Source organism: Cheilinus undulatus, linkage group 7 (assembly GCF_018320785.1).
Source record: "Cheilinus undulatus linkage group 7, ASM1832078v1, whole genome shotgun sequence".
NCBI classification, from domain to species: Eukaryota; Metazoa; Chordata; class Actinopteri; order Labriformes; family Labridae; genus Cheilinus; species Cheilinus undulatus.
The window spans coordinates 47,534,742-47,556,448 of record NC_054871.1 but is presented as its reverse complement, the minus strand read 5'-3'; the positions used below and the strand labels follow the sequence as shown (position 1 = coordinate 47,556,448).

The following is a 21,707-nucleotide window of genomic DNA, read 5'->3' as shown; positions in this document are numbered from 1 at the left end:
ATCCCAAAGGAGCTCTGTTGGACTGGGATCTGGTGACTGTGGAGGCCAGTACAGTGCACTCATTGCCATGTACAAGAAACCAGTTTGAGATGATTTGAGCTTTGGTGCATTATCCTTCTGGAAGTAGCCATCAGAGGATGGTTACACTGTGGTCATAGATGGATGGACATGCACAACAATACTCAGGTAGGATGTGGTGTTTGAACAATGCTCAGTTGGAACTAAGGGGCCCAGAGTGTGCCAGGAAAATACCCCAAAGCCATTACACCACCACCAGCCTGAACCATTGATACAAGCCAGGACGGATCCATGCTTTCATGCTGTTATGCCAAATTCTGATCCTGCCATCTGAATGTCACAGCTGAAATAGAAACTCATCAGACCAGGCAGCATTTTCCCAATTTTCTACTGTCCAATTTTGGTGAGCCTGTATGTACTGTAGGCTGTTTCCTGTTCTTAGCTGATAGGAGTGGCACCTGGTGTGGTCGTCTGCTGCTGTAGCTCATCTGCTTCAAGGTTCCACGTGTTGTGCATTCAGAGATGGTATTCTGCATAACTTGGTTGCAACGAGTGGTTATTTGAGTTACTGTTGCCTTTCTATCATCTTGAACTAGTCTGCCCGTTCTCCTCTGACAACAATGAGGCATTTTTGTCCACACAACTGCTGCTCACTGGATACTTTCCCTCTTCCAGGCCTGTAAACCCTAGAGATGGTTGTATATGAAAATACCAGTAGATCAGCAGTTTCTAAAATACTTAGACCACCCCGTCTGGCACCAACAGCCATGCCACATTAAAATGTCACTAAAATCCTCTTTCTGCTTATTCTGATGCTCAGTCAGAACTTCAGCAAGTTGTCTTAACCACGTCTACGTGCCTAAACGCACCAAGTTGCTGCCATGTGACTGGCTGATTAGCTATTTGTGTTAACAAGCTATTGAACAGGTGTACCTAATGAAATGGCAGGTGAGAGTTAATCTCCCTGGTATAGCAGCAGCAGCCTGTTTTATGGAGTCTCCAAATGGGGAAAAAGGCTTAAACTGTCCTCCTGTGTGATGATTTCCATTTCCTTCAGCTAAGTCCATAAGATGCCGTTTCTGGTGCAGCTGTGTTGGTCTTTAAGCACCATCTCTTCCTGCCATATGGGGTTTGCACTTCTATTAGCTCTGATATGGTAGTTGAGCTCTCCGCCTGTGGTGATTGTTGAGACGTGGATCCACATTCTGGGAGTTACCCTTCTCTCCTTCACTTATCACTTCTCTTTATTTGAGGAGTCTTTTCAATCAAACCAGCACTCCACAAGCTTAATCTATCAAACGATATATTCCATTTTTCCCTTTAAATGTAGAATTATGTCCTAATGAGGGAGCAACAACAGTAAAAAGTGGCACCAACTCCTGCTGGTCGGGTCTGCATTACTGTGCATCAGTATGCTGTGAGCTGTAAAATACTCTGGTATTGGAGTAGGTTCTTTATCACATAAGGGTGGCGGCTGCACATGTGTCATGCCTCCGCTTTTTATACAGGCATTTTGGTGGCATGAATCTGTAGAATGTAGCCAACTTTAGAAGTGCATCATACACACTGACTTTGACCGTAATTACATCATATACTAACCTGAATGGTAGATGCAGGTTCTTGCTCTTGCTCAGGTAGGTTTTCTTTCAGAGGAGACATCTACCAAAAAGAAAATGCATAGCTTCAGAAAACATTCATGACAAATATGAAAATGTACAGTGAAGTAAACTTGTGTACCGACCGCTCCGACATTCTTCAGGGCGGCTGTCATGGATATGGCCGGGGTGGAGGGTTTGGGCTCAAGCAGGGCTGAAGCTCTGGCAGGCGTGTCTGGTTCAGAGGGACCGAGCTTGAGGAGAGGACTCTCTGAGGCAGATGATCCTGTTTCTGTTGCTGCTGCCATGCCAACCTTCACCCCCCGAGCTGCAAGCTTGAACAATACACAGGACAACAGATTAGCTGTTACTTAAACGCACTTATCGGTAAGGCGAAGTAGACATAATAGCTCTCACATTAGAGATCCGGGCCCAGATTAGAGTACACTTGACCTCAAAGTCCAGTTTCTACAAGCAGTGTGAACACCAGTCTAACTAATGTATGGGTACTGTGCCTGAGTCTACTTAAGGAGGTGGTTTAGGCATGATTTAAGCGTCCTCAGCACATACATGGAAGAAACGCAACAGTACCAATGTGCAGTTTACTTGTCAGCGAGTAGAGCTGTAAAGGAAATTCTACACATCTCCTGTCTCTTCAAAAATTGTCTTATCTGCCTCTGAGCTTCATGGAAGAGGTGGAAGTAGGGAGAAGGTTGCTATTTGTATAATAGAAATAATAAAAACATTCATAGTAGCCTGAAGAACGAACCCCTGTGTACACACAGAGCATAAAACATGCTTAAAATCATGAAAAATGATTGACGTGGTTGCCTTTTTTGTCTTCATCTTGACGGATCTGCAAACTATATTCACATATTGCCACCTATTTTATTGGACTGTATTTATTTGGAGGCGAACTCAGGCTCAGAACAATAATGTGAAAGCTGACCAACAAAGGAGAGGGGAGGGGGGAGAAATTATGCTAGGGCATTGTACAAAACAATCATGTCTGATCTGAAAATGCCCTGAGAAATGTCTGAATAAAGTAAAGAAAGAGAGAGCTTACATGGTCCTCCCAGGCTCTCTTCTCCCTCTCATATGCTTCTCTCCTCTTCTTCTCTAGTTGTTCTTTCAGCACAGCAGCTCTGGCATTTGCTTGGGCCTGTCAGGGTCATACAAATAGTTTTATATATTTTATTAATCACTGATTTAACAAGGAAAAGTCTTGTTGAGTTTAAAAAAAAAAACTTTTATAAGAGTGTCCAGGGCAAAACATGCAGAAGAATTTAAACATCTACAGATATGAAGTGGGTCATGACAGTAAGTCATTTAAAAAGGCTCTACAACCTGATGCTAATCCTAAAAAAACTTCAGTCTTGCTCAGTGAAAGCAAGTCCAATTCTGTGGTTGATTTCAGCCGCCCAGTCAGTAGATCGATAAATTATGCTGCCAAGGTAGGTGAACTGCTCTACGACTTCCATGCTCGACTTCCACAGATTTGATGGCAGCATCCAAGGCATCCCCAAATACCTGGATTCCCAATGCTTCAGCCTCCTCACTCAGCAAGTTAAGAGCCCCTACAAGGGCTTCTACAGTCCCTGTAACGATCACAGGATCATCAGCAATCGCCCATGATACTCCACAGTTTTCTGCCCTGCTACCACACCAATTTATGCAGACGTCTTAAAAAGATATTATTATGCCCTTTCATTCAAGGTGGGTACCTGCATTTTTAACACCTGGTTCACTCTCTAAATGGTTAATTGGGATAAGATTGTAATTGCTTCTATAGACTGCATGGGACAACAGCTGCCAAACTTTAATAACTGCAAAAAAAATGTCTTTCAAACTAGAAATAATGTTTACTGCTACTTAAAAGGTGCCAGACCCAACTGAAAAGACATGTTTTCTTCAGAATCAGATTGAGGTTAATGCTTGAGTGAGAGTCTGTCTGGCAGCATTACCCAAGAGTTGCCACTATACTAGGGCACTACAGAAACAGAGTAGATGTTCTCTTGGAGTTTTTGGCAATTCAAAACAAGAAACTACCCAATTGATGGTGCCCAGGACCATATTTTTGTTGCCATTGTATTGAAGAATCAAGTTTTACCTGTATTGTATTGACATTTAAAATTCTGACATTGTAACAATCATAGTACTAAACAAAAAGGTGTCTTTGAGGACCTTTTCTGTAATTATTTGTATTCTTTTGAATATAAAACCAGGCTTGACAGAGGCAAAAACAACCGCTCTCAATTCATGTACTTTAAGTTGGTGCCATTGCAGACGGTAATGTCAGTAGGTAGAACAGAATGCAGCTCAGAGGCTTTGATTGGATGTGATAATAATAGCCATGCTTTTTTTTATTACACTTGTTGCCAGGTAATTGCAGGATGGATTATATCACCGGACAGCTCAGCTAGAGGGCCCACGCTTGTTGAGCGTCAAACTACATCTCTGACCTCATTACAACAATCAGGGGAGGCTGAGGGAGTCTGAACTGGGCTGCTTATGACTTCAAAAGCAAGCCAAGACTGACTGGCATCATCATTTTCCTCCGCTGACATTTCATTTTCTGTTTAGTTTTATCACAGACAATATTTCAGGGCATCTAAGTGAATGGAGTTCTTTTTATCATTGCACATGTAAAATGTAATGTTTCATTTTCCCCGACACTCACTTTCAAAGCCTCTATCTTCTTCCTCCTGAGCTCTGCCTCCTCGCTCGACTCCTGGCTGTCAGAGCCGTCACTGTCGTACTGAGATGGCACAAAGAGAAGCCCGGAAACAAATGTCAGAAAAGTGAAGACATTCTTTAAAGCTTTGTTCAGAAAAGGATGGGAAAGCACCAAACCTTCTCTCCTCTGAGTCGAGCTTTGATTTGCTGACGCTCATTGAAGTTCTGCAAACGGATCTGCCTTAACCTCGACAAGTACTCCTGAGAATGAAGACAGAAATGTTACCTACCAGTTCATACAAACAACTGCAGACAGATAGAGCTTTGATGCCTGTGGTTAGAGAGACAAATATACATAGGATGCACTATTAAAAAGGCAAAGTTTTCCTCACAATACAGTGATGTAGGCATGTTACACATCAGCAACTCAGGAGAAACCAAAAAATTGGGGCTGTCAGGTGATACTTTTTAAAAATCATAATAAATAAATGATTTTTGATTATAAATCACAATTAATCACATTTGAAGTCACATTAAACCCAATTTCATCACACTTTTATAAGCATAATAATAATAATTTAATTGTTTTCTATTCAAAACACAAATTTTAAGTCCATAATAACAATATGAAGCCATTTTTATCAGTTTTTTGTCTGTACCCTCAACTTAAAAGCCATGTTTGGTTGCACACCCTTGAGAAAAAATAACTGAAGCCAATGGCTTTCTATAACCACCAACAAGCTTTTTACACCTCTGAGCTGAAATTTGTAACTGCAACAATTTTTGGGAGAAATGGTGTATTTTCTGGAAAAATTCCAAGGGTACTACTACTTTTGTCAATGACTATATGGTGCACACAGAAGAAAAAAACCCACAAGAATACTTCATTTTTTTACATCAGTGTGTTAATTTTGGACCTTGATCGCTATAGTTTTAATGCATTAATACTGACAATCTTATTAAAAAGACAAAGTTTTACTCTTAAGACAGATGTTAAAAAATAACACATCAGCAACTCATCAAAACAACGACAAAAGACACTGCATATATTATTATGTACTCAATCAAAAGCAAAATAAAAGGACAAACATGAAATGGGACATCAAAAACAATAAACAGATTTTGTGAATAACAGCCATTACAGGGAGTCAAATTAAACAAAAGAACTTAGGTTGGGCTGTGAACACCACACATTGTGCAGGGAATGGGCATGAGATGCTGGGTTGAATTATGGGAGTGCCAGAGGGAGATTTATGCAGATGTACAAAGGAAAACCAGCCAAGGCCGACGTGCAGGGAGTGAGGTGGAGAGTGGTGCTGGGCATTCAGGCCTGGGCTCCTACCTCCTCCTCTTTGTTGGCTTTGGGCCTCCTGCGAACCGAACTGGCACGACTTCCAAAGATAGCTGCCAGGTTTTGCCGAGTGCCCTGTTTACCGTTCAATTTAACCACATTTAGAAGGAAAAAGCTCCTTATATCTCACTGCCACAACACCATGAGTACAGGCACAGGCTAGAAAGTGAAGTAGCATGATCAATACTCTTGCATTAAGATTGTTTAAATGACCATGCACTAATCAAAGGGGTTAGCCATATAAATAAACCCATAAGTATTTTGCCCTTGCTTATTAAACTGCTCTGGTTTGGATTAAATCCATCTTTAATTTGTTTTTACAGTGGAAAGACTAACTCTAAAGCCTACTGATGCTAAGCTCAATAGAGCACACAGATAAAGCTATCAGCTAGCTGGTAAACAAATAAAAGTCAACCATGTAGATTCCTGACAACCTAAAATAGTAGTAAGTTGTTGGTTGGTTGTTATTTTAACGATCAGTACTATGGATAAGTGTCAAGGCTCCTAAAAATACATCTGCTTTATAGGAAAGGGGCTTAGGAAAGGAAAAAAGACATCAAAACTGCAAGCAAACCCCTAGACACTACTTACAATGCAAAGATACACAGGTACATTTTGAAACCAAAACATCATCAACATATTTGTGCAACTTAGATTGTGGAAAGTTTGCTTTCAATTTTTGATGATTAAAACAAGAAATTACAATATTTCAGATACCTTGGACTTCTATTTTTTGATGCTGTGGAATCACAACTATCCATTTTGTTGTATTTTTACCATTGTATCATCTTGATGTTGAAAGAAAGTTTCTATACTTTAAAACCAGCTTTTCCACCTCAAGCTGAGAAATATAATCATTGTCAGCTATAGTTTGCTTATGAGTTAATACACACAATCGAGTGCAGTTTTCACTGAAAAGATTCCCCAATTAAAAAAAAAGGAAAGCAAGTAACCAAAGAGAGGGTAGAGCATGATGCTCCATTAAAGTGGTGCTTTGACACTTTCAGCGGGGCTGTACTGTAATCCAGTTTCAAGGGGCAAGGAGGAGCTTTTAAATTGAGGTGTAGGGGTGAAATATAAATAGGACTAAGCCTTGTTCTCATTACTTACCCCCTGAATGTGTTTTTTTTTTTGCACTATGTAATTTACTTAAAAGGGGTATAGTGACCCATGAGAATTGTGTAATGCTTAATGGAAAAGCTTTTGCTGGAGCTCTTAGGACTAACTTTTACTGTTACCAATCTTGGGCCTGAAAGTGGAGCAGAAATCACAACAGAGGCAAAGATATAGTTGATAAAAATGAGGCATAGAGAGAGAGAACAAGCAGAAGGTCTAGCAGTACTTAGTTATGGACAAAAAAGAATGGACTTCACTCCACACCTGAGGTAAGCTTCAAGGCAAAAATCACAACCACTAAATTAAGTTACTTTTGGCCTATTAAACTATTACGCTTATCAACCACTGCAGGGTTGAAGACACTAACAAAAACAGCATCACAGTCACAATATTCTAAATGCATTTAACTCAGTTTCTGTGCTTTTCTGCTTTCTTAATCATCCTGCAGACGACTGCATTTAAGCCACGGGATAAAAAAATCATTATAAAGTAAAAAGTAAAAAAATTGAAAGACACATTACGTACCAGTTGTCCTTCAGCACGAACTTTGTTAAGCATGGCTTCCCTCTTTCGCTGCAAGAACTCCTCGACCTGATAGGCCCGCTCAGGAGCCATCTGCAATCGCTGCCTAAAGAGCAGAAGGTAGAAATTAATAATTCAAAAACGTTTCACTCTGTGTAAAGGGCAAGAATGTAGAGCGTCAGCTGTGCAGCCAACCTGCTGATGTGGGTTTGTTTAGAAATATGCTGTAGCCTCTGTAGTTCCCTCTTGATTATGTCGGGGTTTAGAGGTCGAGATGGGCCGTTGGACACTACGGGACCAGCAGCAGGTGGTACACTTTAAACAGAGAGGGGGAACATCATTAAAGGTCACATATTATGCAAAAATTACTTTTTCAGGCTTTTCTAGCAAAAATATGTGCCTCTGGCCTGTCAACAATCCCCCCCAAGAATCTGAAAATTGCATGATGTCCCAGAGCTGCTGATTTGATGTGAATTGCCTCCCACCCCCATAGAGCTTTCACTTGAAAATGCTCAAAAGGTTCTCAAAAAGGTTGAGGTCAGGGGAGGATGGGAGCCACACCCTGAGTTTCTCTCCTTTTATGCCCATAGCAGCCAATGACACAGAGGGATTCTTTGCAGCATGAGATGGTGCATTGTCATGCATGAAGATAATCTTGCTACGGAAGGCACAGCTCTTCTTTTTGTACCATGGAAGAAAGTTGTCGGTCAGAAACTTTTTATACTTTGCCGAGGTCATTTTCACACCTTCAGGGACCCTAAAGGGGCCTACTAGCTCTCTCCCCCTGATACCAGCCCAAAACATGACTCTGCCACCTCCTTGCTGACGTCACAGCCTTGTTGGGACATGGTGGCCATCCACCCAACACCCACTACTCCATCCATCTGGACCATCCATGGTTGCACGGCACTCATCAGTAAACAAAACGCAGTAAGAGATATTACCACCAGGTGTTTAAAAACCACATTATAAAGAAGCAGGTTGGACCAAGCACTTACTGGCAGGAACTGCAGTACATTCAATTCTTTAACAAAATGCTTTGAGTCTAAAATAAAACAACAGGGGGTTTCCTTACAGGGATGTTGCAAGTTATTTATAGTGTCAGCATTGTTTTCCCACTGTAACTTAACAGGTTAACAAAAATGCCTGAAAAGGGCCTCTAAGTATTAATACAAAAAATATTGCAGTCTTTTATATCATTATGTAACTGCCCAGCCTGACATCATGACTGCGATAAAATTAATTTTCCAGCTTTTATTTATAATAAATATTCACTCATTACACAATACATTTTCTCATGGCAGGAAATGAAACAATACTATGACTATTTTAAATACCCGTGGATTTAATATTGCCATATTACTGCCCATTCCTTAATACAATCTTACCAACTGGGACTGCCTGGTCCAGCTGAAGATCCCTCCCTGCTGACCACCTTAGACTGCGGTTTAGACTGCGGTTCCAAAGCAGCATGGTAGTGTTCATATGGGCTTTTACTCAGGGCAGGAGTTTGAACTGAGCTTGGGACAGGCCTCTTTCCCATACCCACAAAACACTAGGAGAATAAGCCAAAAAGGTGGTAAATAGCTATAATGAAAAAGAAAATACTTTTATTATTCTTTGTGTCAAAACCAGGGTAATGGGTGCCCCTTACCTTCCTCTCTGGACTGCTGCCTCCACTTGAACTCAGGACGTGTTTCCAGCCTTGTTCTCTGGCCTGGTTTATACGATTGATCTGTTAAAGATCAGAAGCCTGTATTTAGTCATAAAGTACAGTGACGTTTTAAAACACTTTCCCCTGTCTTCTACACTGCAATTGAATGAAAATATATCTGTTTGATCAAAACCAGTTTTTCTGCATCTTTTCCACCACTGTTGTTTGACAAATTTGATATCAGAACCTTTGCAGAAAGTGCCCCCTATGTACACAGGTCCAATATTGCTGTGTTCCTTCTTTTAGAGCTGACCTCTTGCTGTGAATGATTATCAAGAAGCAAACTTTACACTCACCTTCTCCTTTTCAAATCTCTTCATTTGCTCTGCTTTCAACAGGAACATCTATGGGCGACACATACCAGTAAATATAAAGTTCAACAACTATCCTAAACTAGGAATTAAACAATGTACACACCTGCTCTCTCTGTTTCCTCTCTTTCTCTATCAGCTCCATCCTCTTCTTTCTGACACCTTCCTGCAGCAGAAGTGAAATACATCTCAAATTTAAAAAGCCTTACAGAAACTAGAGGGACTGCTCTTTCACCAGACAGGCAGGTGAGGAGGTAAAGCTCAGTAAACAGAGAAAAATAAATGAAGCACAACACACTGGGAGCAGAAAATGAATGCAAACGGGGATCAAGTGTTACAGGAGGGAAAAATACTAAAAAATGCTAGAAGAGAGGGACCTACACATTTGCGTAAATGGGGAGAGAAATGCAGGGAAATCTGAGAGTAAATTGAAGTTTTATGGGGCTCTCAGCTGTACCTCGTGTTTTTTCCTCTCCTCCTCCACTTGACTCACTCTTCTCTGGGGGGCTGCTGGGAGAGGGGCCTGAGCAACATACGACACTGGGGTTCAGAGGTTGCCAACACACTATGATATAAGCAGCACAGACTCAAACGGACAGATGGGAGAGGCCTCCAACGTGACAGACTATGAACACAACATCAAATACGACAGAAAAACATGAGTGAGGCTCGAATATCAACAACAGTGAGCTACATACCGCTTTATGCTTCACAGCTGGTTTCCTATCTGCTTGCTTTTTGGCTGCTTCTGGAACCTTCTTCACAGTTAAAGGCACTCCGTATTTGCTTGCTGGTTTGGTGATCTTCATGGCTGGGGTGAGCGGTATGAAGCCAGGGGCAGAACGTTTGGCTGAACACACAAGACAAAAAACATTTATACATGTCAGCATCATGGACAATGTGCATATGCTGTAACTAATGTTAAAAAATACACAAGACAATTAAAGTAGTCATATGTTAAGGGGGTTGAATGGCTGGTCACCATAGTATTATCAATAAACGCTTGTTATTAGACTAATTTAGGCAATGCCACCAAAACATACTTCAGATTTTTGGGCCATAATACACTAAAACATTAAATAAGAAGCACAAAAATCAAACAATTCTGTTTGTGACTGTCATGGACAGGATCTTAAGATGCAGTCAGAGGAGAAGGGTTTCTGGCTCTGGGAGCTCAGAATCTTATCTCTGCTGTTTGCAGATGATGTGGTTCTGTTGGCATCTACATTTGGGGACCTCCAAGTCTGAGGCCATGGTCCTCTGCCAGAAAATGGTCGATTGCTTCATCCGGGTGGGGATTTAGTCTCTGCTTCAAGTGAAGAAGTTTAAGTATCTTGGGGTCTTGTTGATGAGTGAGGGTAGAGTGGGCCGTGAAACTGACAGACAAATTGTTGCAGCATCAGCAGACTTGCAGGTGCTGTATTGTACCGTTGTGGCAAAGACGTAGCTGAGCTGGAATGAAAAACATTTGATTTACTGGTCGATCTAAGTTCCAGCCCTCACCTATGTTCATGAGCTTTTGGTAATGACCAAAGGAATGAGATTCCGGGTTCAAAAGGTTGAAATAAGATTCTTCAGGAGGGGGTCTGGGCTAAGCCTTAGAGATAGGGTGAGGAGCTCACACATCCAGAGGGATCTCAAAGTAGAGCTGCTGTGCCTTTGCATCAATAGGAGCCAGCTGAGCTGGTCAGGCATCTGATCAGGATGTCTCCTGGTCCTGCACTTCACATTAGTCCTTGCAGCTAGCTCCATTCATCATTGATGCAAAAGCCGCAGATATGCTCTTGTTGTGGTTTACAACATTATTGAGGTAAACCAATTTACACTGCATGCATGGACACTGCATCACCACTTCCCCTTCTGGAAAATATGGAAAACACATATTTGCTCACCTGGTGGCCCCTGCACTGCACCCACTTTAGGCTGCTTGTGTAGAAAAGTATGATGGAATTCCTGAGCAATGATCTGGAATCAGGAGAAAATAAATGCTTTTAAACTGAATAAAGTTTGGTTCTGGTTAACTCTGAAAATACTCGGCTCTACCTGTGGCGTGAGGAACTTCTCTATTCGACATGAGAGGAAAGGTTTGTCCAGTATGCTGCTGACAGAGGGCCTCTCTCGAGGGTTGCGTTTAAACAGCTGTGCCAAGAGGGAGCGCAGCTCTTGAGAGTAATGGACGGACACAGGAGGGTATGAGCCACGGATGATCTTCAGGACTAAATTCTTCATGTTGCCAGCCTCAAACTGGAGATAAAGAAATAAGGGAGAAAAATACTGAAGACTATTAAATACAAACATGAAAAAAAGAGTTCATGAGGGAATCTGACAGACATTTGAACCATGACTTGATTTGTAAATGTTTAGTTATGAAATGTCCAGTAGACCAAAGAAATTTGGTTTAAGCCAACAATCATGTGGTTGTACTGGCTGCAAATGAGCTTGTTTTTGTCACCGAACAGCTCAAATACTTTTTAAAACTTTCTGCCAACATCACAAATAGGATCCCAACAGATATAATAGGTATTTTAAGAATAGACTTTTTTTTTTGACTAGAAACAGCTGTGACATAAATGCCACCAGAATCCATATTCAATGTGCACAACATAAAAATGTACTACAGGGGAGCTGCTAGATGATGCAATCGATTTGTTTCATCTATTGGGCAATTATTGGGTGTTTAAATAATGAGTATGGTTTCTTTATTTCTCAAAGGACAGTTTGCAAAGACATTGATGGTTTATATACGGGAAATTTAAAAAATGGGTGCACCAGATTTAGCAGTAGCTAATTTGAATCTGTTGTTCCACAGAAACTTGATACTAGGTATAGAATAAAACACTAACATGGCAAGGACAAAACATTGGACAACACAGTACATAAACTACTTTGTTAAATATTATAAAAAATGAATAAATGCTTGCTTCAGAGCCAACACCATAGAAATCAGTTGCAGAACATCATCTCTTGTGTCGTATAAGGCATACAGTTATTTTGATCAGGTTCTGTCTGGTTTTAGAGGAGCAGCTTACTCTTAACATAAATGTCTTTTTCTGTCAGAGATGTCCTTATGATAATGTCAGACACTAACATTCACAGTCTGAGCCTTTCAGTGGTGAAATAACACACTGTCTAATGTAATTATTTGAAGTGGTCCAATGATTATGATGGATTACATGGCAGCCAACAGAACCAATTTGGCAGCTGGAAGCAAACGCAAACTAATGGAGCATTTCAAAACTATAACTATCAGGACAATTAATCAAGTTTCAATTTTGTATACAGTCCTAGCGTCCCATGTTCACTGGACACAATAATCAAGATTAAGTGATTGCTGTGCTGCATGCCATGTTGTTCATGTTTTGTCCATAGGTTCGTCATATGTGGTAAATGGAGAGCACACTCCCTTCCTTCATAGCACAGTGTCCACTCTGCCCCTCCCACCAAAATAGCTCTCACTTTAATTTAAGTAAGGAGCAAAGTGCTGCAGCACACACTCCGGTTAAAGAGAGAAAGCTAAAGAAGATGACGGAAAGGAAGCTGCTAGTTGACAAAAAAGTAAAATGACTCTAGTGATATAGAACTACACTGGCTCTGAGTAGTGATGGGTCATTCATGAAGGAGCCGGTTCAAAGGGCCGGCTCTTTGATGTAAAAGAGAAGAGCCAGATCCATTTGAGAGCCAATTAATATCATTATAACTATTACTTTTATTATTTTTATGTATGTTGTTTGTGTGTTATGTGATTGATTAGCAGCAATGATCTTTTCTACATTCACAGGGGCACAAGCTTGATGGTATAACATTAATGTTTTATATCAGGTGTGTCATTCAGCCCAGCCAGTGAGCAGATTTCATATGACCTGCAAGGTGTTTTAAGTGGGGTGGGGGGCAGTATTTCTTGGAAAATAATAGCTGTTGTTTTCATCAATACAAATGACTGAGCATAGTTGGACTAAAACACCAAAACAAATATCAGTCATATGTCATGACGTTGCTAAATCTGGCAGGTCAAACGAACATAACTGGTACTCGAATGAAGAGCAGTTTGGGAGCTGAAAGAGCCAGCTCTTTTTGCTGAGCTGAACTGAATGATCCGGATCAGTGAAAAGAGCCGAAATTCCCATCACTAGTTTTTAAGAGTCAGACATGGAACTATCCTAAATAACTTGCAAAATTTGGCTCAATCCTACTACACCACCTGCTCCTACAACTTAGTCCTACACCTGTATTTTGCTTGTTCAATTCTAGGAGTAGGGTGCCCTGAATGTTGTTAAAATCGAGCAGAAGGGTGGAAAGCCATGGCTACATAGCCATTCAAATTGTGATTTTCCAGAAGCACGCTCCCAACAGAGGGTTCTCACAGTAATCTCACTGAGTAATCTCACAGTATGCCTTGCAGATCAGCCGCAAGATTTAAAATGATGCCCAGCAATCGAATGTCATAATTTCTTATTTTTTCAACGTATTATTGTTCTTCTGATGTCATAAGGGAACTCTGAAAAAAATGCTTGAATTCCAATTGTTTGGTGACATAGCATCGTCTTACGTAAATGCTGTCGATGACTGCTGATGACATATCAGAAGCTCAAAGGATTGTCCCATTTCATATGGGAAGATTCTACTATTTCCCTTTGTAACTTGGTTTCAAGAGGCAAGGGGGCACTCGTAAATGAGGTATGGGACTGAGCCTTTTTACATGGTTGTGTAAATCTATTTAATCATTTGAGATCAGTGCAAAAGTTGTCTTCTATAATAACCGCGATCTAAACATCAATCAAAAAAATTAGGGACAATAGCTCCCATAATCAAGCAGCTCTAATTGGCCATTTACAGGACAAAATGTGTAAAACATACGACCCCGGCTACTAGACTACACCTGTTGCTACCAGTCCCTAATTAACCCCTCCTCTACTTATCAGACTGTCAGGAGTTGAAGATTTATTCTGAAACTCACGAGAAAAAATGACGCAGTCTTTGAAACTGAGTTTGTCTACAGTTACAAACAAAGTGAAAATACAAAATCAGTATGTGAGACAGCTCTGCAATGCTGCATAAGAAACATCAAATCTACATTAATTAGTAAACAGTTTACACAAGGAATACTTACTGCATGCTTAAGAGTGCACATTTCATAAAGGACACACCCTAGGGCCCAAATATCACTGCAGAGGGAGGGAAAGTAGGGGAAATGAGAGGAGAGAGGATACAAACAAACAAGCAGGGATAAGTCGTTGGGGTAGATTTACATTCACATAAAAAAATCTATGACAGCCATATTCCTATCTTTATCATTTACAGAAATAAATCATCACCACTGCTGAGAAAAACTTTGTATTGAACCTCTTTAGTTGTCGTTATAGTGGTTTAGATTACATGTGTACTTAACATAGTTAAAGAGGATAATCAATACTTGCTTCCTGCTGTAGCTACAGAGAGGCAGGATCACTCGATAAAGGAGGAGACATGATACTGTTACATCACCCGCACCTCATCCAGCATGTTTCACAACCTGATAGGACAAAGCTTGTCCCTTGACTGCCTAAACTAAAGTCTGGGACACCTCAGATAAGACAAGCATACAGCATATAAATACCTTTTGTTATTGTATGGTTTATTTTCACAGATCTCAGGAGATAGGTAATATGGCGTTCCAATACATGTTCTCGCCAGCTCCACTGTGCTGAAAGTGGGAAGAGAATAGAAATCGTTTGACGAATATTCTGTATATTCACATTGCGACATCGAGACTAATTAAGAAAATACTTTAAATACCTGTTCAGCACCCGAGCAATGCCAAAGTCTCCAAGCTGCACAGTCCCATCTTTTGTCAAAAATATGTTCTGCACAGACATGGTGAAGAGGCACATTAAGACAACACACAGTGAAGAACAAACGTGTAATTATGGAGTTACATGAGGGATTACCTGTGATTTGATGTCCCGGTGAAGGATTTTGCGATCATGGACGTGCTTCAAGGCCAGACAAATCTGCACAAACCAATTCAGGATCTGGGAAGAAAAATATCAGTGAAGCCACATTACATTATGACTAGAGATGCACTGATTGTGAAAATTAGAGCCGATTAGGGAACGATACCAGAAGTGTAGTGGTGTGTGCAGAAGATGGTCAAAGCTTATTTTATACACTTTTTTTGTATACTCTTTATTTAAAAGTGGGTCTACTCTACGCAGAGAAGAGAAGTGCAGATACTCCATATACCCACGTATACCCTGCATTACACCACTGACAATTTAGCAACAATTTAGCAGATTACAGATTCTGTTGTTAATTTTTCATTTGTTGTTCAGTGTCTTCCTCTTCTCAGCAAAAAAATATTTTGGATTCAGCAGTCAAAGGAACCAGAAGCCAGTATTAAATAAATTTTACAGAACAGATGATTATCAGCTTCTGATATCTGTTCATGGCAAATTATTTGCAGATGGCTGATTTTTTCCCACAGAGTTGATATCAGCTGGTACCAATGTTACACTAATGCAGAGATGTCAAACTCATATTGAGTCCAGGGCCAGATTTGCTCCAGTGAGACATACAGAGGGCCGGACTATTTTGGCCAGGAACGTCAAAGTCAATCGCAGATTTAGGCCTAACCTAAAAGCCTAACAGGGTCAACATTTTACCATAAACTGTCAACCTTATTTTCACCATAAGTATAACATGAAAAAAATACGTTAAACTGATATTGAATCATCCTGAGATGAAAAAAGTCAAAATGATAAGTTTAAAGGCTCAAAGTCTGAGATCAAAAGTCAAACTTTTTAGTTCAAAAGGTCAAAACATGAAATTTAAAGGAAAACCCTGTTTTAAAGGCAAATATTTTAGATAGAAAGTCAAAATCCCAAGTTCAAACTGTAAAAATATGACTTAGAATTTTAAATTGTGAATCTTGAAGGTTAAAATAGGATATGAAAAGTCAAAATCATAATTAAGTCAGAATTGTGAAATGAAAAATTGAAAATATGAAATGACATTAATTTCTTCTACCATCTTCCAGGCTTTTAATGTAATTATTTTTACTCTTTACTTTTTCATATTTTTATAATTCAACAAGGATATTCTAAATCATCAAGGTGAAGTTTACACGTTTATACTGGAGACAATCTGCAGACCTCATACCGGTGGGCCAGTTAAAATAGTAAGATCTGATGATCTTATGGGCTGGATACAAATGTATCACAGGCCAGATTTGGCCCCCGGGCCTTGAGTTTGACACCCCCTGCACTAATGCATCCATGCATCCCTAATTATGACACTTATGATACAAATGAATGCTGTCTAGCTTTTCACACTCTCTTAAATAGCTGAACTGATTGACTGCAAGTAGCTGGGAATGGAATTTTGTTACTGGAGGATCTCAATTTGTCAAAGCAGCACAGGAAATTTTAATCAGATCATCACCAAAATAATAGTATTTCTAAAAGGTTGAGTCTTAAATGTAGCCAGGTTGCCAAATTTTCTCAAAAACAAAAGATTTAGTATTTTCATCAAGCACGAGCGCAGTCAAAAATACAAATATTAGGGATGCACAATTTAATCAGCGTGATGTCTGTATGAGCAGACTTGAAATTTTTAGTGGCTGTAGATATCAGCTGTATGTATGAAAAACTTGTGGAGCGTTAGGCAAACCTACATTAGGGCTGGAAAATAAATCACAAATTAGATTAAATCGCAATATGGCCTGCTGCAATTTTCAAATTGCAGAAGGTGCAACATTTCTTTAACAAGAAATTTGTATCAAAATACCAGTTTAAAAGTTTTTTTGCAGCAGAGACTTAATGCATTACATATCATGCAATCATTCTAGAGAGATATTTTTGGAATGGTGTAAAAATTTTCTTCATTTTTGTGTGTTCTTCTTGTTAGAATTATATTAAAATGATCATTCCCTTTAATACAACGTTTCATATCCGAATTTGCAAAATGAGTCAAAATCATCACAATTAGATATTTTTTCAAAATTGTCCAGCCCTCGTTTAATCTAATATTGTGTTGGCTATAGTACAGAATTAATTATTGCTAATTTTTGTTGGAAAATACATGAGATGAGGAACTTAAGAAATAATCGCATATTAAATTGCAATCGCAATATTGGGTTTAAAAAAAAAAAAAAATTGCAATTAGATTATTTTCCCAAATCGTTCAGCCCTAACCTACATCAGCTGAAGTTTAAGTTTTGGTCTGAATAACATTTATAAATGGGTAGTGATATTGAATTTCTAAATATGGACATAGCGGTTAAATGGTGGATTTATCAAATATGCAAGCAAAAATCATACTGTCCATCCCCAAACAATATGAATCATTCTTCATGTCCAAAACTTCAAACATGGAATATGGCCAAAAGGTGCTCAGAAGGAATCGCCATCCTTTTCTACTGTGGCCATAATTACCGCCACTAAATGAACAGCCTAGTCACAGTAGGACTTGCTCTGCGCTTAACTAATTATAAAGGTGCATAACATACAGCCATAGCGCCATCATTCAGACCAACCACATGCAAAACTACGACATGTCAGATCTGACTCTAGAAAAGAAAAATCACCAGCTGACTTTATATCAAAAGTAGCAAACGACATTCATCTGTGGTTGAGTCGAAAGTGCAATTCCTCTCTTTCAAATGTAGTGGAAAAATAACACTTAATTTAAGTACAGATACTCTGCAAATGTACTCAAATTAATCTTGTTGGTGTCAAAGATTAAGGATATCCTTACTGGCCCCAAAGAGCTAAACTGCTTCACAACTACCAGTACCACAAAGACCATTTCACAAAATATAGGGATAGAAGGAATAAAATACAACAATACCTCAGAAAGAAGAGCAGTGACAGTATGACAGTATAAACACCCCAAATAAAATGTCCATCACTGTCACGCATAGTTGTCTCAGAGTTTGACTTACTTGCTCTTCTGAGAAAAGCATTCCTTTCTGAGAGTTGATCTTCTTGAAGAGGTCACCACCCTCACAGTAGTCCATCACAATATATAGGCAACCCCCCTCTAAAGGAGATTTGAAAGGCTTGTTAAGAAATCACAAAATCAAAATCATACCATCCAGGTTTGTGTAAATACCTTCAAATGACTCCTTATACTGGACGATGTTGGGATGACTCATGTTGGCAAGGACTGCAACTTCTTTCCGAGATTCCTGCCTCTCCTTGCATGACATCTGAAAAAGGAAGCAAAAGTGTGGCAGAGAAACGTAGAAAAAGGGGGCTCACAATTGAAAATGCACTGTGATAAATTATGCATGGCAGCTTACTCCAGATATGCCAATCTCCTTGATGACATATTGGTGTCCATCCTCTTTGGATTTGACAAGAATTGCCTTTCCAAATGACCCTTCCCCTATTTTCTTCACCTTTTCGTACTTGTCCATGTTAGTGAAAAGACTCGATCCTCATGCTGGTTCTGCAGAAATATCAAGGAAAACACTGCTCATTTGAGCACGAGCTAGCCTAGTTTTGATACAAAAAGGGATTGCTGGTGGTAATTAAATAATACGCAAGGATTTGGTCCATCTTTAGAGATGTGTAATCAAAATTGTTTGTAAAACTGTTAGTATCCAGTATTGTCAGCTCAGTAAAGGAGTGACAGCAGACTGAAAATGATGTCTTGCCTCAGACGGGCTGTGATGCTGAGACAACACACACAACAGCTTGTAGCAGACAGCTAGCGTAACCGTTACATATTAGCTAAATAAACGAGTGAAACCAAGAACATTTAGCATAAATTACACGTCCTATGAGTGGACTGAGAACCATTACATAAATTATTCACTTTTTAGCTGAAAATAGATAACAATAGTTGGCTATCACCGGGCTTACCATTAGTCTTTTCGGCGCTGTCTCGCAGAGCCTCTGCTACTTGCCACTGCTCTCGCGCTCTCTATCTAACTACAAGCTATCTTTTTGCTGCATTCTGATTGGCCAGCTTCAATTTTCCTGGTCGCGGATTGGTTTCTACAGCTGTTCGTCATCACGGCTACTGACAGCGTAAGTCTCCACCCCGGTAGGGCTGTTGCTGTGGACGTTTTCCATAGCAACCACAAGCCAACCGTTGAGGGTAATCGGCCATGGGGGGATCTAAATACTGTTTCTGGCCGTTAATCTCCCTTTTCTAACAACCAGGATAAGTGTTGAAGACACGAAAAGCTAAATATAAGTGTTTTGAAATCTACGGAAGCCCTTTCAGACATTATTTTTAATTTTATTTTGCTCAATTTCCCCTTGTTAGTATGGTGGCCTGTAAGTTCAATACAAAAACACAAAGTCACTTTTACACGGGGGTGTAATCAGATTACTGTAATATAGTCGTTTTTTGGGGGGGGGTATGTGCTCCTTTTTAAGTAGATTTTTAAATCAGTACTTTAACTTATTTAAGTAAGTTATAATCAGAGTTTTCTGCACGTTTACCTGAGTACTACCTGAACTCTTTTAATTTTTCACCTCTGTTAACTCTACAGTAGCACAGAAAGGAAATAATTCAACATAATGTCAAAAACAGTAAAAACTAGAGTGTTGATATCTCAGGGTTAAACATTTCAGGACTGATTTTGACTCCATTCTGTGTGAAATGGTCTTCAGTGTTGGAGTTATTTGACAATAAAGATGCATCAGTCTTAGTTTAATTCTGTAAATAGTCAATTGAGATAAGCAATGCACACTGCTATTTCAAATCTGGGGGGATGCGTGGGTAGTTTCCCATCATGCCCTTAGGCAGTGTTTAGGTGTGTTCTATATGTAAAGTTGTGTTTGGATGTTGCCTGTTGTACAGGGATCCCTGCTGGGGTTCTTTTGCTCAAGTTTCTGCTGGAGTGTTGAGGGGAGACACATTTTAAGTTACTCACTGAGTTAGAGTTGCAGCCTTTGACTATGGGTGCTAATAACGGATGCATAGCTCACATTTGTCATCAGTATGCATTCCCTTGCTGTGGGGTTTACTCTCTGCTTTATTCTTGCCAGAGGAGACCCTGCATGCCACAGATTTTCCAGAATTACTGCAGCTATGCCATATTGTACAATATTTAAGACTTTAAAAAGTGTAGTTTAACTATATGGACTTCTAAAGTGTAAAATTTAATATGAGTTTAAATAACATGCCAGTTTTTTCTGTGTATTTTACTTTTTCTATAGAAGTGTGACTTTACCTGAAATATCAGGTTGGAGATCTATTCGCTTGTTATTCTTGTCAATAAGGGAAGATCATATTTTACTTAATGTACAACTCTGCAGAAGCTACTAAGTACTAGAAATAAACTTTAAATTTAATACTCATAACTTTTACTTAAGTAGTTTAATAGACCAGTACTTTTATTTTGACTTAAGTAAATTTTAACCAGAGTCATTGTACTCTTACTTGAGTACAATATTCATGTACTTTTCTATTTCTGTTTTTACAAAACTTGAAACAAATGCAAACTTACCAAAGAATTCTTACATTTCATACAAAAATTATATTTTCAAAATACATTTACAAATGAATAAATCAAATTTACATTCAACAAAACAAATTTACAAAAAGTCCAATAGAAAATTGACTGGAAGGCTGGAAAAAAAAAAAAAAAAACACTGCACTGAAGGTTCCCAAGAGCACGGTGGCCTCCATATAAAAGGCACTGAGTGCAGATCAAAAATAAAGTTGTTTTTTTTTTTTCATTTGTCAACTTAACAGATTTTTTCAAAAGTGAAGGGATCTGAATACTTTCCAAATGCACTTGAATAACATTAAGTTTTGAAATTATTAATAAGTTATGTTCAATTCAAATATTTGATTTAAAAGATGATCTCATGTTTCTGTTATAACTGGCCCGATAGTATGAGGTCTGCAGATTTCCTCAAGTATAAAAATGTGAACTTATCCTTGATAATTCAAGATATCCTTGTTAAGTCATAAAATCTGAAAAAGTAAGGAGTAAATATATTTAGATAAGAAGTCAGGAATGTGGAAAAAGAAATTAATTTGTGTTTTAATTTCACATTTTCAATTTTGCATTTCACAATGAGGACTCAAACTTTGGATTTTGACTTTTAATTTCATACTTTGAGCATTTCAACTTATAATTTTGACTTTCTCATATAATATTTTGAGCTTTAAGATTCATAATTCTAATTTCTAAATCATATTTTGACCTTTTTAACCAGTTATTTTGTATTTTACCTCATATTTTCAACTCCAAACTTTGACTTCATAATCCCATAGTTTGACTTTTAGACTCACAGTTTAAAATTCTGATTCATATTTTGACTTTTAATTTCATGATTACAAATTTTACTTCACATTTTGACCATTAAAACTCATGATTTTGACTTTCTTTCTAATATATTTGCCTTTGAAAACATCATGTTTTGATTTCAATTTCATGTTTTCACCTTTTTGAACTAATAAAT

The 21,707-nt window shown here is 39.0% G+C and overlaps 1 protein-coding gene across 3 annotated transcripts in view; it reads right to left on the bottom strand.

Moving 5' to 3' along the window:
• Positions 1 to 19,205, bottom strand: part of nek1 (NIMA-related kinase 1) — a 36,013-nt gene extending 16,808 nt beyond the window's left edge. Inside the window, exons 1-24 of one of the 3 annotated variants that reach the window (XM_041792251.1) lie at positions 19,146 to 19,205; positions 18,581 to 18,729; positions 18,391 to 18,487; positions 18,221 to 18,318; positions 15,228 to 15,311; positions 15,076 to 15,143; positions 14,897 to 14,983; positions 14,411 to 14,465; positions 11,347 to 11,547; positions 11,196 to 11,268; positions 10,002 to 10,153; positions 9,761 to 9,826; positions 9,410 to 9,469; positions 9,289 to 9,336; positions 8,933 to 9,013; positions 8,667 to 8,833; positions 7,474 to 7,593; positions 7,282 to 7,384; positions 5,632 to 5,715; positions 4,467 to 4,550; positions 4,294 to 4,371; positions 2,680 to 2,775; positions 1,760 to 1,948; positions 1,618 to 1,677 (exon numbers count right to left, since the gene is read on the bottom strand). In XM_041792251.1, the coding sequence (XP_041648185.1) occupies positions 1,618 to 1,677; positions 1,760 to 1,948; positions 2,680 to 2,775; positions 4,294 to 4,371; positions 4,467 to 4,550; positions 5,632 to 5,715; positions 7,282 to 7,384; positions 7,474 to 7,593; positions 8,667 to 8,833; positions 8,933 to 9,013; positions 9,289 to 9,336; positions 9,410 to 9,469; positions 9,761 to 9,826; positions 10,002 to 10,153; positions 11,196 to 11,268; positions 11,347 to 11,547; positions 14,411 to 14,465; positions 14,897 to 14,983; positions 15,076 to 15,143; positions 15,228 to 15,311; positions 18,221 to 18,318; positions 18,391 to 18,487; positions 18,581 to 18,697 (2,268 nt within the window). In that variant the 5' untranslated portion in view covers positions 18,698 to 18,729; positions 19,146 to 19,205. The remainder of the gene's footprint in view (positions 1 to 1,617; positions 1,678 to 1,759; positions 1,949 to 2,679; positions 2,776 to 4,293; positions 4,372 to 4,466; positions 4,551 to 5,631; positions 5,716 to 7,281; positions 7,385 to 7,473; positions 7,594 to 8,666; positions 8,834 to 8,932; positions 9,014 to 9,288; positions 9,337 to 9,409; positions 9,470 to 9,760; positions 9,827 to 10,001; positions 10,154 to 11,195; positions 11,269 to 11,346; positions 11,548 to 14,410; positions 14,466 to 14,896; positions 14,984 to 15,075; positions 15,144 to 15,227; positions 15,312 to 18,220; positions 18,319 to 18,390; positions 18,488 to 18,580; positions 18,730 to 19,145) is intronic. The other 2 variants (XM_041792253.1, XM_041792252.1) reach the window with 2 other exon arrangements.
• Between the last annotated feature and the right edge of the window lie 2,502 nt (positions 19,206 to 21,707).